Source organism: Mastomys coucha, unplaced genomic scaffold, assembly GCF_008632895.1.
Source record: "Mastomys coucha isolate ucsf_1 unplaced genomic scaffold, UCSF_Mcou_1 pScaffold5, whole genome shotgun sequence".
Classification (NCBI taxonomy): Eukaryota; Metazoa; Chordata; class Mammalia; order Rodentia; family Muridae; genus Mastomys; species Mastomys coucha.
In genome coordinates, this window is record NW_022196911.1 from 15,771,550 (window position 1) to 15,784,325 (window position 12,776).

The window sequence follows — 12,776 nt, forward strand, 5'->3', positions numbered from 1 at the left end:
CCTTATAGTACTATATGTTGTTATATATTTTGTTCACAAAGTACTTGAAATAAATTTAGGGCTAGAGAGATGGTTCAGATGTTAAGAGTATTTGCTGTTCTTACAGAGGACCTGGGTTTGATTTTGGCACCTACATGGTAGCTCACAACTACCTAAAACTCCAGTTCCAGGAGATCCATCACTATCTTCTGGCTTCAGCAGGCACTGCACGTACATTTATGCATGCAAGCAAACACTCACACATACAAAAGAAATACAACAATCCTTTTTAAAATTAGAATATTTAAAAGCATAAAATTTTTATAACACTTAAAAGCATACAACATCATTTTTAATTTCAGAAGTTCTTGAAAATTTACTGATTTTGTATTTTATTTCACTTAGCTTAAGAATTGAAACACAAAGCTGAGCAGTGGTGGCACACACCTTCAATCCCAGCATTTGGGAGGCAGAGGCAGATGGATTTCTAAGTTCAAGGCCAGCCTGGTCTACAGAGTAAGTTCCAGGGCAGGCAGGGGTACACAGAGAAACCCTGTCTTGAAAAACAAAAACAAACAAACAAACAACAAGAAATAATTGAAACACAAGATGTCATGAGGGCTCTGAAACTCCACACAACAGTGTCCTACTGCCTGACTGCACCCATCTGGTGATTCTTGCAGCCCAAGTTCTGCACTGAAGCAGGGCCTCTAGGTGGTGGGCTCCATGGCTTAGAGGCCTAGGTACATATCCAAGCAGCATTTGAACTCCTGTAGAAGCTATTGCTCCCACTGCTCTAAGATTCTGAAGGAGCCCATGCATTTAGAAGGGTGTGAACATATTTTCTGTAATGATTGTACAAGTGACTGACTGTGCTGGAACAGGGTGTGTTACACTCCAGCTTGGATCCTGGACTTCAAGATAAACAGGCAACTGGACAACATGGCCCAGCTTTACAGTGAGCTTCGAAACTTGCTACATGATAGTAAACTTTTAGAGCCAAAGGATGACACCTCTGGACAATTTTATTTGGTTATGAAGAAAGAAAGAATAATTTAATAAAAATGTGGTTTAGCCCTCAAAGTAAGAAGGTCAGGCATGCTGTGAATAAATTGTACAAACACAGTACAGACTCAGCCACAAAAGACAAAAGGATGACAAACTCTGGCATAGTTCAGTGTAAATGAATTTGTTTCTACATGCCCTCATGAAGTTGTTTCTAAGAGGGCTAAAGCAGTTTCCTAGAACATCTGCAAAAAAGCAGTAGAAGAAATCTTTACCTGAGATCAACCAGGAGTGGAATTTAAAGCCAGGGAAGAAGATAGTAGATTTGATTCCAAAGAGGAATTAGAGGGCCTCCCTCTGCAGCCAACTACTGGTAAATAATGAAACAGACTAATTCGCCAAGGGCTCTGTTATAGAATTTGAATGGTCTGAAAGCTTGACTGAAGTCTCTAACAGCTGAGCATATAGTGTCTCCAGACACTGTGAGCAAGAGTGAAGAGATGACTGAGAGGAAAGTAGGGCATAATGGAAATCCCAAAGATTACAGCTGGTCTCCCAATCCTACTTCTAAAAGATGTGGGAGCCAACATTCCAACATTTGTTAGGCTAGTGTTGCTTGTAGAAAATACACTGGTGACTGTTCTTCACTTCCTGTGGTTGCACTTCCAGTTTATGTCACACTCAAGAGAAATATTAATGTATCAGATGACTCCCTTAGCCTTTCACCAGGCATACTTTCACCTCTGCTGAATAACTCGGCTCACACACAAATGATGTCAAACCCCTTCACAGTGAAGCTGCCACCCAATATTATGGATAGAGGGGGAAAATCACAGAGTGGAGATTTTTGCTTCATATTGCTTCTATTAAGGGCAATATACCCTCTGTTGAATACTTCATACAAAATGGAAATGACTCAAATATTCAAGACCATGCTGAATGGACACCATTGTATGAAGCCTGCAATCCTGGACACCTGAAGGTGACCAGCATAATGCTTTAGTGAACACTACTGGCTATCAGAAAAACTCATAACTTCGCCATGCAAACAAATGGGAACATGGATCTAGTCATGGTATATAACTGTCCTATGGTTCCTCCAGGAATGCTGTTAACGTATTTGGTGTGTAACCTCATGGGTTATATAGACTGTCTTAGTCACTCTTCTGTTGTTGTGAAGAGACACCATTACCAAGGTAACTCTTATAAAAGAAAGCATTTAATTAGAGGACTTGTTTTAAGTTTTAGAGGTTAGTACATTATCATCATGGCAAGGAGCATGGTACTGGAGAAGTAGTTGAGAGCTACATCCTGATCAGCAAAGTAAGAGATATTAGGTCTCACATGAGCTTTTGAAACCTTAAACCCCAACCCCAGTAACACACTTTCTCTAACAAGGCCATACCTCCTAATCTTATCAAAGAGTTCCACTCTCTGACAACTAAGCATTCAAATATGAGCTTAAGAGGTCGCTCTTATTCAAACCACCACACAATGTGTGATTATAATTGCTTCTACCAGAGAAGAATGACTCAATTTCAACTAACAAGTGCTTGGTCATGAATGCTGGGCAACAAAAGAATAGGCTGCTGATGCTTCTAGGCAGTAGGCTGTCTTCAGAACAACAGAAACATGCTCAGCAAATTGAGATTGTTCTAAAGGTTTAAAAAATGTGCTGCATTTGACAGTACAGTAATTCACATCATTGTTCCTGTTGATGAAGCTCAAAGTACTTGTATGCTTGGGATTCCCAAATGGATGATAGCTCTTGAAGTTTAATTGGGTGAAAGCATGGCTGCAAAGCAAAGTTACATTCAGGAAGAAAAGAACAAAGTTCCACAGAGGTCCACTGAAGAGCAGGCTTAACAGAGAGCAGCTGTTACCAAAGCCTTTTGATGGTTGTTACTTCTTTTGTGGGGAGAAATATCAAACATCATCCAAAGGACCTTAAATTCATTGCTGCAGCAGAGGCAGGGTCCTTGTAGAAAGTCCAAGCCAGACTGATGTGACTCAAAGCATCAACACAATTGTGTGCTGTTGGGGTATGCTGTGTGAAATTGTATCTCTGTCCTTCCTCACCTACCTAAGGCCTTCTCTGGATTTAATAAAAATCTGATTGCCAATTAGCTGGAAGGTGGGACTTACTGGGAGAGAGAAAGGAACTCTGGGAAAAAGGAGAAAAGCTTTTGCTAGGAGATATGAGAGGAGACAGACATGACTATGAGCCTATAAGGTTATAGCTGTAGCTGGCCAGGTGGCTGGATGGGGTTAATTTACATGAACTAGTTAAGAGTCTGTCCAGCTAAGTCTTAGGGCTTTAAAATATTAACAGTCTCTGTGTGGTTATATGGGGGAAAAGCTGGTTAAGGACTGATTGCTGCTGTATTAGTTTCCAGCATTAATATACAGAACATTATTAATCTTTTAATTTACCATGTCAAACTTAATTCTGATCGGTACTTTTATGCACAATCCATCATCTATGAAGATCTATTTCATTGTTGCCCTATTTCATCAGGGCAAAGTCTGGATGTCTCCTTCCACCTGGCTTATCAGCTGTGATATCAGCCTTTGACTTGCTTGCTTCCTCTTGACAACTGAATGTCATGACATGGGAACATTTTAAGCTGAACAAGCATGGTTTATGAGAACCCAGCCACTGGAGTATGTTTGATCTTTCACATTCTTTTTTTTAAAATATTTATTTATTTATTTTATGTATGTGAGTACAATGTTGCTGTCTTCAGACACACCAGAAGAGGGCATTGAATCCCACTACAGATGGTTGCGAGCCACCACGTGGTTGCTGAGAATTGAACTCAGGACTGCTGGGAGAGCAAGCAATGCTCTAGCCAGCTCGATCTTTCACATTCTTATGTATAGAGCTAGAACCATTCACATTTCCCCCCTTTGAATTGCAAAATAAAGCAATTGATGCTAGATTAGGAATTCATTTTGATGCCTAAACTGCTGCTAAGATTTGTTGATGTTGTTCTCTAGAGGGAAGATGGAGGTCAGTGGCAAAGTCTTCTGTCTTCATGAGTCATACATGAGGTAAAGGGTTTCACACTGAGAACTACAAAGAAGTTTTCATTTTACAAGTGGTCCATGGTTTTGGATTGATCATGTATCCTAGTTAGGATCACTGCTGAGATGATGAAAAATTTCTCCACGAAACTTGGGAGGAAACAGTTTAAGTCAACTTACACTTCCAGATAACAGTCCATCACAGAGGGAAGTCGGGGCAAGAACCTAGAGGCAGGAGCTGATGCTGAGACTGTCAGGAGGAGTGTTGCTTATCGCTTGCTATCCTTGGCTGGCTCAGCCTGCTTTTCATCTATGGTGTATTTGTGCTTATTTGTGAGTATTGCTGTAACTCATGTTAATGTCACCATTTCTTAGAAGGTCTTATCAGTTTAGAAAAATTTCAAACATCAGTTCATTAGATCAGAATCAATATGTTTTTGGTAAATCTTTTTGGGCTTTACATATTATTAAAATATGTAAGCATTGAATCCCCTCCCCATTTCTTTTCCCCTTTCTTCTTTCCCTATCTTTCTCATGTCTTCCCTTTAATTTGTGATTCTGGTTATGGAAGTCAGGGTCTTTTGCATTCTAGGCAGTTATCTACCACAGAACTCTATCTCTGGTCCAGTTTTGATTCTATTTCTTTCTTTGTGAGTGAGAGGTGGGGGCCTTGCACATGCCAGGCAATTGAGCTACACTCCTAACCTTGAATTTATTTTGAGCCATTCTTGCTAAGTTAGCCAGATTGGCCTTGAATTCACCCACTTTTAATATCTTTATAAAGTTTTTATGTTGGTGGGTAGTCAAAAGTTGGAGATTGCTTAATCCACATTTTCACCACATCCTACATAAAGGCCACCACACTAAATAGAGATGTAACTGAGAAGGGTTTCCTCTTGGTGTTGAAGTAGTCAAGGCAGAGTAGGGAGGGCACCACCCTGGCGACTCACCCTGTCTGTTCTACGTGTTCTCATTGTGAATGTACAGAATCTTTGCTTTTAAATAGTTTTAAGGAAGAGGGTTTTTCAATGTATCTTCCCAGAAGTGTTTGTGGCATTAAGATTTGTAGAAGGAGTTACTGAGAGAACCACCAGTTTTATTGTCAGGAACAGAACAGGGCAGCTAGACAACCACCGGGTAGAAAGTGCCCCAAGTCAGAACACAAGGAGGCTGTGAAGTCTGAAATTCTGCTGATCGTTTGAAAATATTATGAAAGCATAAGCTCTTTTTTGACATACTACTTTTCATGTCAACAGGTCTATTATATGAACAAAATAATATTTTCCTGACATTGGCTTTCCAAGGTAAAAAGTTCTAAAAGTCTATAGTTGTATTAGGTTTCTCTAGAGTCACAGAATTTATGGAATGAATCAATCTCTCTCTCTCTCTCTCTCTCTCTCTCTCTCTCTCTCTCTATATATATATATATACATACATATATATGTGTATGTATGTATATATACATATATATGTGTATGTATATGTATGTATATATATGTATATGTGTATATATGCATATATGTACATATATAAATTTATTGTAATGACTTACAGGCTGCAATCCAGCTAATACAACAATGGCTGGCTGTGAATGGAAAGTTCAAGAGTCTAGTAGTTGTTCAGTCCTCACAAGCCTGGGTGTCTCAGCTGGTCTTCTGTATATGCTAGAATCCCAAAGAAGTTGGCTCCAATGCCAATGAGGGAATGGATGTTCTAGCAAGGTGAGAGCAAGCAAACAAAAAGCAAAAGCATCCTTCCTCTATGTCCTTTCATAGACTTTCAGCAAAAAAATATCATCTACATTAAAGTTATGTTTTCTTTCTACAAGATTTGGATTAAAGGCATATCACATGTCTTCTTACCTCAACATCCAAATTAAAAGCCTGTGTCTTCCAGCCTTTCTGGATCAAAGGTTTGGGTCTTTCTAACTCAAGCTTCTACATTAGAAGTGAATTCACCCACTTCAAAGCAAGCAGGAAAATCTCACAGGTATACTTTGCATTTCTGGATTGTAGTTTATTCCAGATACAGTCAAGCTGACAACCACTAACAGCCACCACAACAGCTCTTCCCTGTGTTTGACTCACACTTCATTCTGAATCTGGAGTGGGATGGGGCAGGGCAGTACTATCTGGTTAAGCAATCTAGGGTTTTTATTTGTTTTTCATTTATCCCACTTCTGAGTAGCTTTCTGTTGCATCCGGGTCTCATTCCTGGCCAGTATGGTGTCTGTACCTTGGTGTGAAATCCTATCTCTAAAAATGCCTTTGAGGGTTCTTATTCAGGTTTCATTTTCTTGCTTTACCCCCGCTCTCATTTTTCTTCCTTTTCCCTATTAGTATTATGATTTTTGAATGTTCTCGATGCTGATTTTTATGCAGTTGGTTTATGGTAAGCTTTTAGCACTTGCCATTGTACCTCCTATAGAAATTGTAATTTTCATTTTTCCCTAATTTAAACATTTTTATTTACCATAAATAATTTTTTAAAAGGAGTTAGAAAATGAAAATTCTCAAGGAGAATTCCATCTTCTCTTTCTTTTTAAAGGAGTCATAGTAGTGCCCACCTCTTCCTGCTGCGAATCCTTTCTTCATCTTGCTTCCCCACTTAATGCCCAGCTCCTGGCCGTACTCATCCCCATACCAGACCAGAAGCTCACAACCTGGTCTGATTACCCGGCAGGTTCGATAGAAGATTTTCCTGTGATATTGAAAGGCTACCAGGTTCTGCTCTTCATCATCCCGGGCACAGTTCACATACCTAGAATGGAAGGAAAAGGAAGAAAATATTAGTCAGGCAGCTCCATGTCTGCACTAGCCCCTTACTAGTGTCCAGTGCCCCCATGCTATGATGTTTCCAACTCCCTCCCACATTTCAAAGAACCTTCTGTTCTCATCTATCCCTTTGATGTTACGTATATCCTAGCTCCAAGCCCTGCTCAAGGGCCTTGGACAAAGGCCTTTCTTTCCCCAAGAGCACAGTTTTCAAAGCTCTACTTCAGTCTTCTATCTCTACTAGTGACAAAACAATGACTTCTTGTTTCTCTAAACTCTTAAATCTTCCCGTGTATACCTTAGAACTTGGCACTTTTCTTTTCTTTTCTTTTCTTTCTTTTTTCTTTCTTTCTTTCTTTCTTTCTTTCTTTTTTTTTTTTTTTTTTTTTTTTTTTTTTTTTTTTGGTTTTTTGAGACAGGGTTTCTCTGTGTAGTCCTGGCTGTCCTGGAACTCACTCTGTAGACCACGCTGGCCTCGAACTCAGAAATCCACCTGCCTCTGCCTCCCAAGTGCTGGGATTAAAGGCGTGGGCCACCACTGGCCGGCGGCACTTTTCATGTACTCTGCTTCTAGAATAGTATATTATTCCATCCTACACGGAACCCAACTTTGTTTGAAAGTTCTTCTCACTACCTGCCCAGGCTACCATAAAAGCTTAAAAGATCTCTTAGCAAAACAACACAAAAGATAAGGCTGAAGATACAGCTCCATTGGAGTGCTCCACCTACATATATAGAAGCCTGGGCTCCACCCCCAGCACCACATACCATATTGGGTATAGTGCATGCCTGTAGTCAAGGCATGAGGTCAGGAGGATAAGAAATTTAAGTTAATCCTCATAGAAAATGGCTAGAGTGTACAGCCTCCAAACCTATATCCTTCCAGAACCCAGTATGGCTGTTTCTGAAGCTAAGGAAATTTCCTGCTCACACAGACTAAAGGTCCTCTGTTGTAGGTTGTTTCAGCACTGTGTACTTCTCAAAATATATGAAACTTACAGTCAAATGTTCTTTTAATAAAATATCTGTAATATCATGCCTATTGTAAGGACACAAGTTGTATGACCCGCTCAAGTAATGAAATCTATTTTCTGAACTAGGACTCAAAATAAATGTTTCATAAATATTGAATAAATTATAAACCCAGTGTTTTCAGTGAATATAGGCTCCTTTAAAGTTTCCCTCAATATTCCAATTTTGCTGAGTAGATTTGTGCTTTGATGAAAGCTAATGATAATATTAATTTATTTTTCTTTAATTTCCACAATATAAAAGAAGTACTTTGCAGAGAAAAAATGAGCAGAGCATATGGGAATCATTGAAGGAGTCATGACAACAAAGGCAGGAACAAGTCTTATGAGTGACAGTCTTTCTTGGAACCCAGAGACCTATGGCCTTACCTCATCCAGTTGGCTTGGGACTCATCCTGTCCATCCACATACTCATAGCAGTTTCTTCCCTTGGTAATCTGAGTTTCAGAAAAAAATACATTAAAGCTCTGGGATGACAATAATGAAATCGTGTCACCTCACACTCACCAGTGCTCTCTGTGCTTTGGACTCAGCCACTCACAATGACCACACATGAGGCTTCTGAATCATCATGTACACATGTGTTTTCTTTGTCTCTATACAACTCACCCCTATCACCTTCAGCCCTTGAAGCAGGACTTCCATGTTGAACAAAGATCATTCAGGACACAAAATTAGTCTTCTTGTCCTTGTCCATAGCCTAGTTTGTCACACCAGAAGCACAGAAAGGATGTGGGGAGACAGGATCAAAGGAAAGGAGGCATTTCTCACCAGCCAGGAGTATCCACTGTTGGCTGCCTCTTCATCCTCTGTGATCTGGCCCTCATAGGGGCCAAAGTGCAGACCAACTGGTAGATCAGATGCTTCATTCCATACTCCAAGTCCAGCTTCAGGGATGCCCGATGGACCAATTCTCAGCCCAGGGGGCAGACTGAGGACTGAGTGGTTGGGATGCCCCCTGTCCACCACACTGTCTTTTACAAATAAAGGAGGCCCATGGTTGGGACAATTGTCGATGAAGAAATTCTGGCACTTCTCACAATCTAAGTTAAAAACAGCAGGGATTAGGGAAGGTGTGTGTATAACCCCAGATCTAAAGAACTTCAGAAAGAACAATGTACTCCTGTCACTCTCACAATCTTCACCCAAAGTCTCTAGAGCAGACATGATCTGGGCTCCATATGACCAGATGAATCACTAGACTAGGACATAACCGCCTTCTACATAAGATGGCCTGGTGGACACTTACAGAGGTAGTCATCATCCTGGGGCTCGTTGACCTCTTCATATGCAAGGCCCTTCCTCTCTCGAAGCCTGTACATTTTCACTTCAATGTTCTTTTTCCTGAGTTCTAGAGTAGAGAACAAAGGTGACTTAAAGTGTGTGAATCTCAAGCATTTATCCCTGTTCCTTCATAAAATCTAAAATCTGGGCCTGGGAAGACAGCTCAGCAGTTAAAGGACATGCTGTTCTTATAGAGGACCTGGGTTTGGCTCCTGGCACTCACACCGTGGCTCAAAACCATCTGTAACTCCAGTTCTAGGTAATCAAATACTCTCGTCCAGTCTCTGCAGGCATCAGGCATGCACATGGTACACATACATACATGGAGGCAGACATTCACATATATATAAAAATAAATCTTTAAAAAAACTAAAATTTATTTATTTATTTATTTATTTATTTATTTATTTTGGTTTTTCAAGACAGGGTTTCTCTGTATAGCCCTGGCTGTCCTGGAGCTCACTCTATAGACCAGGCTGGCCTTGAACTCAGAAATCCGCCTGCCTCTGCCTCCCAAGTGCTGGGATTAAAGGCATGCACCACCACTTTCTACTTGCCCACATTTTATATTTAAAAATGATTCATTCAGCCAGGCAGTGGTGGCGCATGCCTTTAATCCCAGCACTTGGGAGGCAGAGGCAGGCGGATTTCTGAGTTCGAGGCTAGCCTAGTCTACAGAGTGAGTTCCAGGACAGCCAGAGCTATACAGAGAAACTGTTTCAAAAAAAGGTTTACTCAGGCTGGAGAGATGGCTCGGTGGTTAAGAGCACTGACTGTTCTTCCCAAATGTCCTGAGTTCAAATCCCAGCAACCATATAGTGGCTCACAACCATCCATAATGAGATCTGATACCCTCTTCTGGTGTGTCTGAAGACAGCTACAGTATACTTACATATAATAATAAATAAATCTTTTAAAAAAATGGTTCATTCACACACTGATTGGTTTATAAAATATTAGTTAAGGGCACACTGCAATTAGGCATTGAGCAAAGGCCTGGGCAAACAACATTGAGAATATTTGGTTCTTATTGCCACAGAGATTTATTCGATCAGTTACTTTATGCTTCACTTGCTATTTGAAAGCAACATAAGAGTCACTATATCCTTGCCGGGCGGTGGTGGCGCACGCCTTTAATCCCAGCACTTGGGAGGCAGAGGCAGGTGGATTTCTGAGTTCGAGGCCAGCCTGGTCTACAAAGTGAGTTCCAGGACAGCCAGAGCTACACAGAGAAACCCTGTCTCGAAAAACCAAAAAAAAAAAAAAAAAAAAAAAAAAAAAAAAAGAGTCACTATATCCTTATTTCCACATATTAACATTCACAAGGCCACAGTCTGCCCAAGTCCCAGTACCTCCCTGTGAGTAACAACCTGAGTGTATGCCTTTAAAGTCAGTGTTGACATACTACTTAATAGCAAGCCCACTATCAATGCCACAGCTTAGACAAGACCAAATTCAGAACTTTCTGAAGTTACTACATTGACCATTCCAGACCATTCTCATCAGCCTTCCTAGAGGGATTAAAGTTCCTAAATTATTTACTCTTACTCAATTTTTTTCCAGAGTGCTGTCCGGAGGTATTTCCTTCTTCAGGGGAGGACACTGGTTTCTGGGCATGTTCTGAGCCACTTGTATTCAGCAAATTTTCTATTCCAGACCCTTTGTTCACATTAGATTCACCACTTAATGGCATTCTAGGTGATTCCTTTAATTAGTCACATATAAAAAAAAACAATAGGCATTTCTGTATTTCTTTAAGGCTTTTTATAAAATTTCACCAGTGATTTTAGTTAATGTGTAGAGTGTCTGAATAAGGAAGAGACAAGGAAGAACTTAAATTAATCCAGGGCAAGAGGCCATTTGCTAGGCTTGCTCCCTTCAGGCTTCTTTCAGGCTTGAGGGAGATGGGTATTTCGGAAGGCTAGCTGGAAGGTCAACAAAGTTTGCAATGAAGAAGATAAGGCTTACACAGAGAAAGAAGGCATATCCATAAAGTAGGAAATATTGATCAGATGAGAAATGTAGAAAACAAAGTTGATAAAGACATCTGTAAAAGGAAGTTAAGAGCAGAGCAGTATCTCTGGGAAGAAATTGAAGAGATGGTGGCAGAAATGTACTTCTACAACTAACAAAGTAATGATCACAAAATTGTAAATTGGCATTTTGGAAATAGTTGATTCTAGAATTAGGTTGCTTGTTTGAGATGGGAGTCTCATTATAGCAAAGGCTGGCCTCAAACTCACAGGAGTCCTCTTACCTCAGCCTTTCAAGTGCTCGAATTACAGACCTGAGGATAATGCTTAGGATGACTCTGGAATTAGATTAACTAATTCTTGTACTAATTTTTCCAGAAAATTCACTAATTTTTTCATTCATAAGTTTGTATACATGCCAATTGTTCATTTTTTAAAAAGATTTACTTTCATTTCTATTTGTGTGTTTGTGTGTGTGTGTGGGGGGGTGCACAGGTTTGTCAGGGTCAGACAGGTATTCAATCTCTTGGAGTTAGAGTTAAAGGGCAGTTTTGAACTGTACAGCTAGAACCAAACTCAGGACTTCTAGAAGAACAAGAAGTGCTATTAACCACTGAGCCCTCTCTCCAACCACCCACACATAATTCTTTTTGTGATACTGAATAGAACATGTGCAATTGAATATAATATTAATGTGAGATTACTAGCTTCTCTCATAGTATCTCCCACAGATGATATTTCAATGGAAATTATTTGCCTATATGAAATCTTACATCCTTCTCTCTTTCCCATTCCAAAACTCATCATATCATTGTATACCTGTGGCAGACCTGGAACTCCATAAGTAGACTAAGCTGGCCTCAAACTCACAGTTTTCCTTGGGACTCTTCTTCCCATGTAATTACAGGCAAGCACCATCATGCCTAATTAAGTCATTTTCTCATTTGTGGATCCCTTGCTATCAAACTTGAATCTTCTAAGTGACGAGAGCTTCTCTTTCTTATCAGAATGAGTCTTTAAGAGGAAGAGGATCATATCTCCTCTATATATACCATTCAAAGTAAAAACCCTCTGTGTATTTGTAAACTATCCTTAGAGTACATTAGTGAATTTCTCACTTTGACATAGCAGGAAAAAACTGAGGAACACTCAAGTGAGTGATGTTCTTATTCATTCAAATGACAGGGAGGATGAGAGAAACTGTGTAGAGGAGACACGGAAGGTAGCAATTCCCAGGATACTCTCAGCCTTCTCCTTTCCTTACCTGTGTTTGGATCCATGAGGAAGGTTTCCTTGTCTGTAGGATTTGGAAGGCACTTACCTTCTGTTGTTTACTGTGCTTCACCCAGAAAGGCACCCAAGGAGGACTTACTGTGGGAACAGAGAATTCTGAATAACTGAGTGATGACTTCAAGGATGACCCAAGGATGATATGGAAATTATTTCTAAAGTATTATTAACCCTATCATTCTATTGGGGGCATTGGTATTTTTATTTAAGCTTATTTAATTAGACAAAACTCATATTATCTTTGTTTTATGTTCATAAGATATCCAATGCATTTATTTTTAGGTAAATAAGTCAATCAGCCTGTGACAAAGAAAAACACTGAATATACCAGGAGCAAGGAGATATTATGCACACACAAAAAGGTCATTTGATAAAAAGTCATTTTCAGTATCAGTCTTTTTTTTTTTTTTTTT

At 39.8% G+C, this 12,776-nt stretch overlaps 1 protein-coding gene across 1 annotated transcript in view; it reads right to left on the reverse strand.

Annotated features, from left to right (window-relative positions):
* Window positions 1-6,018: 6,018 nt before the first annotated feature.
* LOC116079276 (histone-lysine N-methyltransferase PRDM9-like) overlaps window positions 6,019-12,776 on the reverse strand; it is a 12,425-nt gene continuing 5,667 nt past the window's right edge. Inside the window, exons 5-10 of the mRNA XM_031355180.1 lie at window positions 12,338-12,444; window positions 10,649-10,805; window positions 9,066-9,167; window positions 8,588-8,859; window positions 8,186-8,253; window positions 6,019-6,771 (exon numbers count right to left, since the gene is read on the reverse strand). Coding sequence (XP_031211040.1) covers window positions 6,507-6,771; window positions 8,186-8,253; window positions 8,588-8,859; window positions 9,066-9,167; window positions 10,649-10,805; window positions 12,338-12,444 — 971 coding nt within the window. The 3' untranslated portion in view covers window positions 6,019-6,506. The remainder of the gene's footprint in view (window positions 6,772-8,185; window positions 8,254-8,587; window positions 8,860-9,065; window positions 9,168-10,648; window positions 10,806-12,337; window positions 12,445-12,776) is intronic.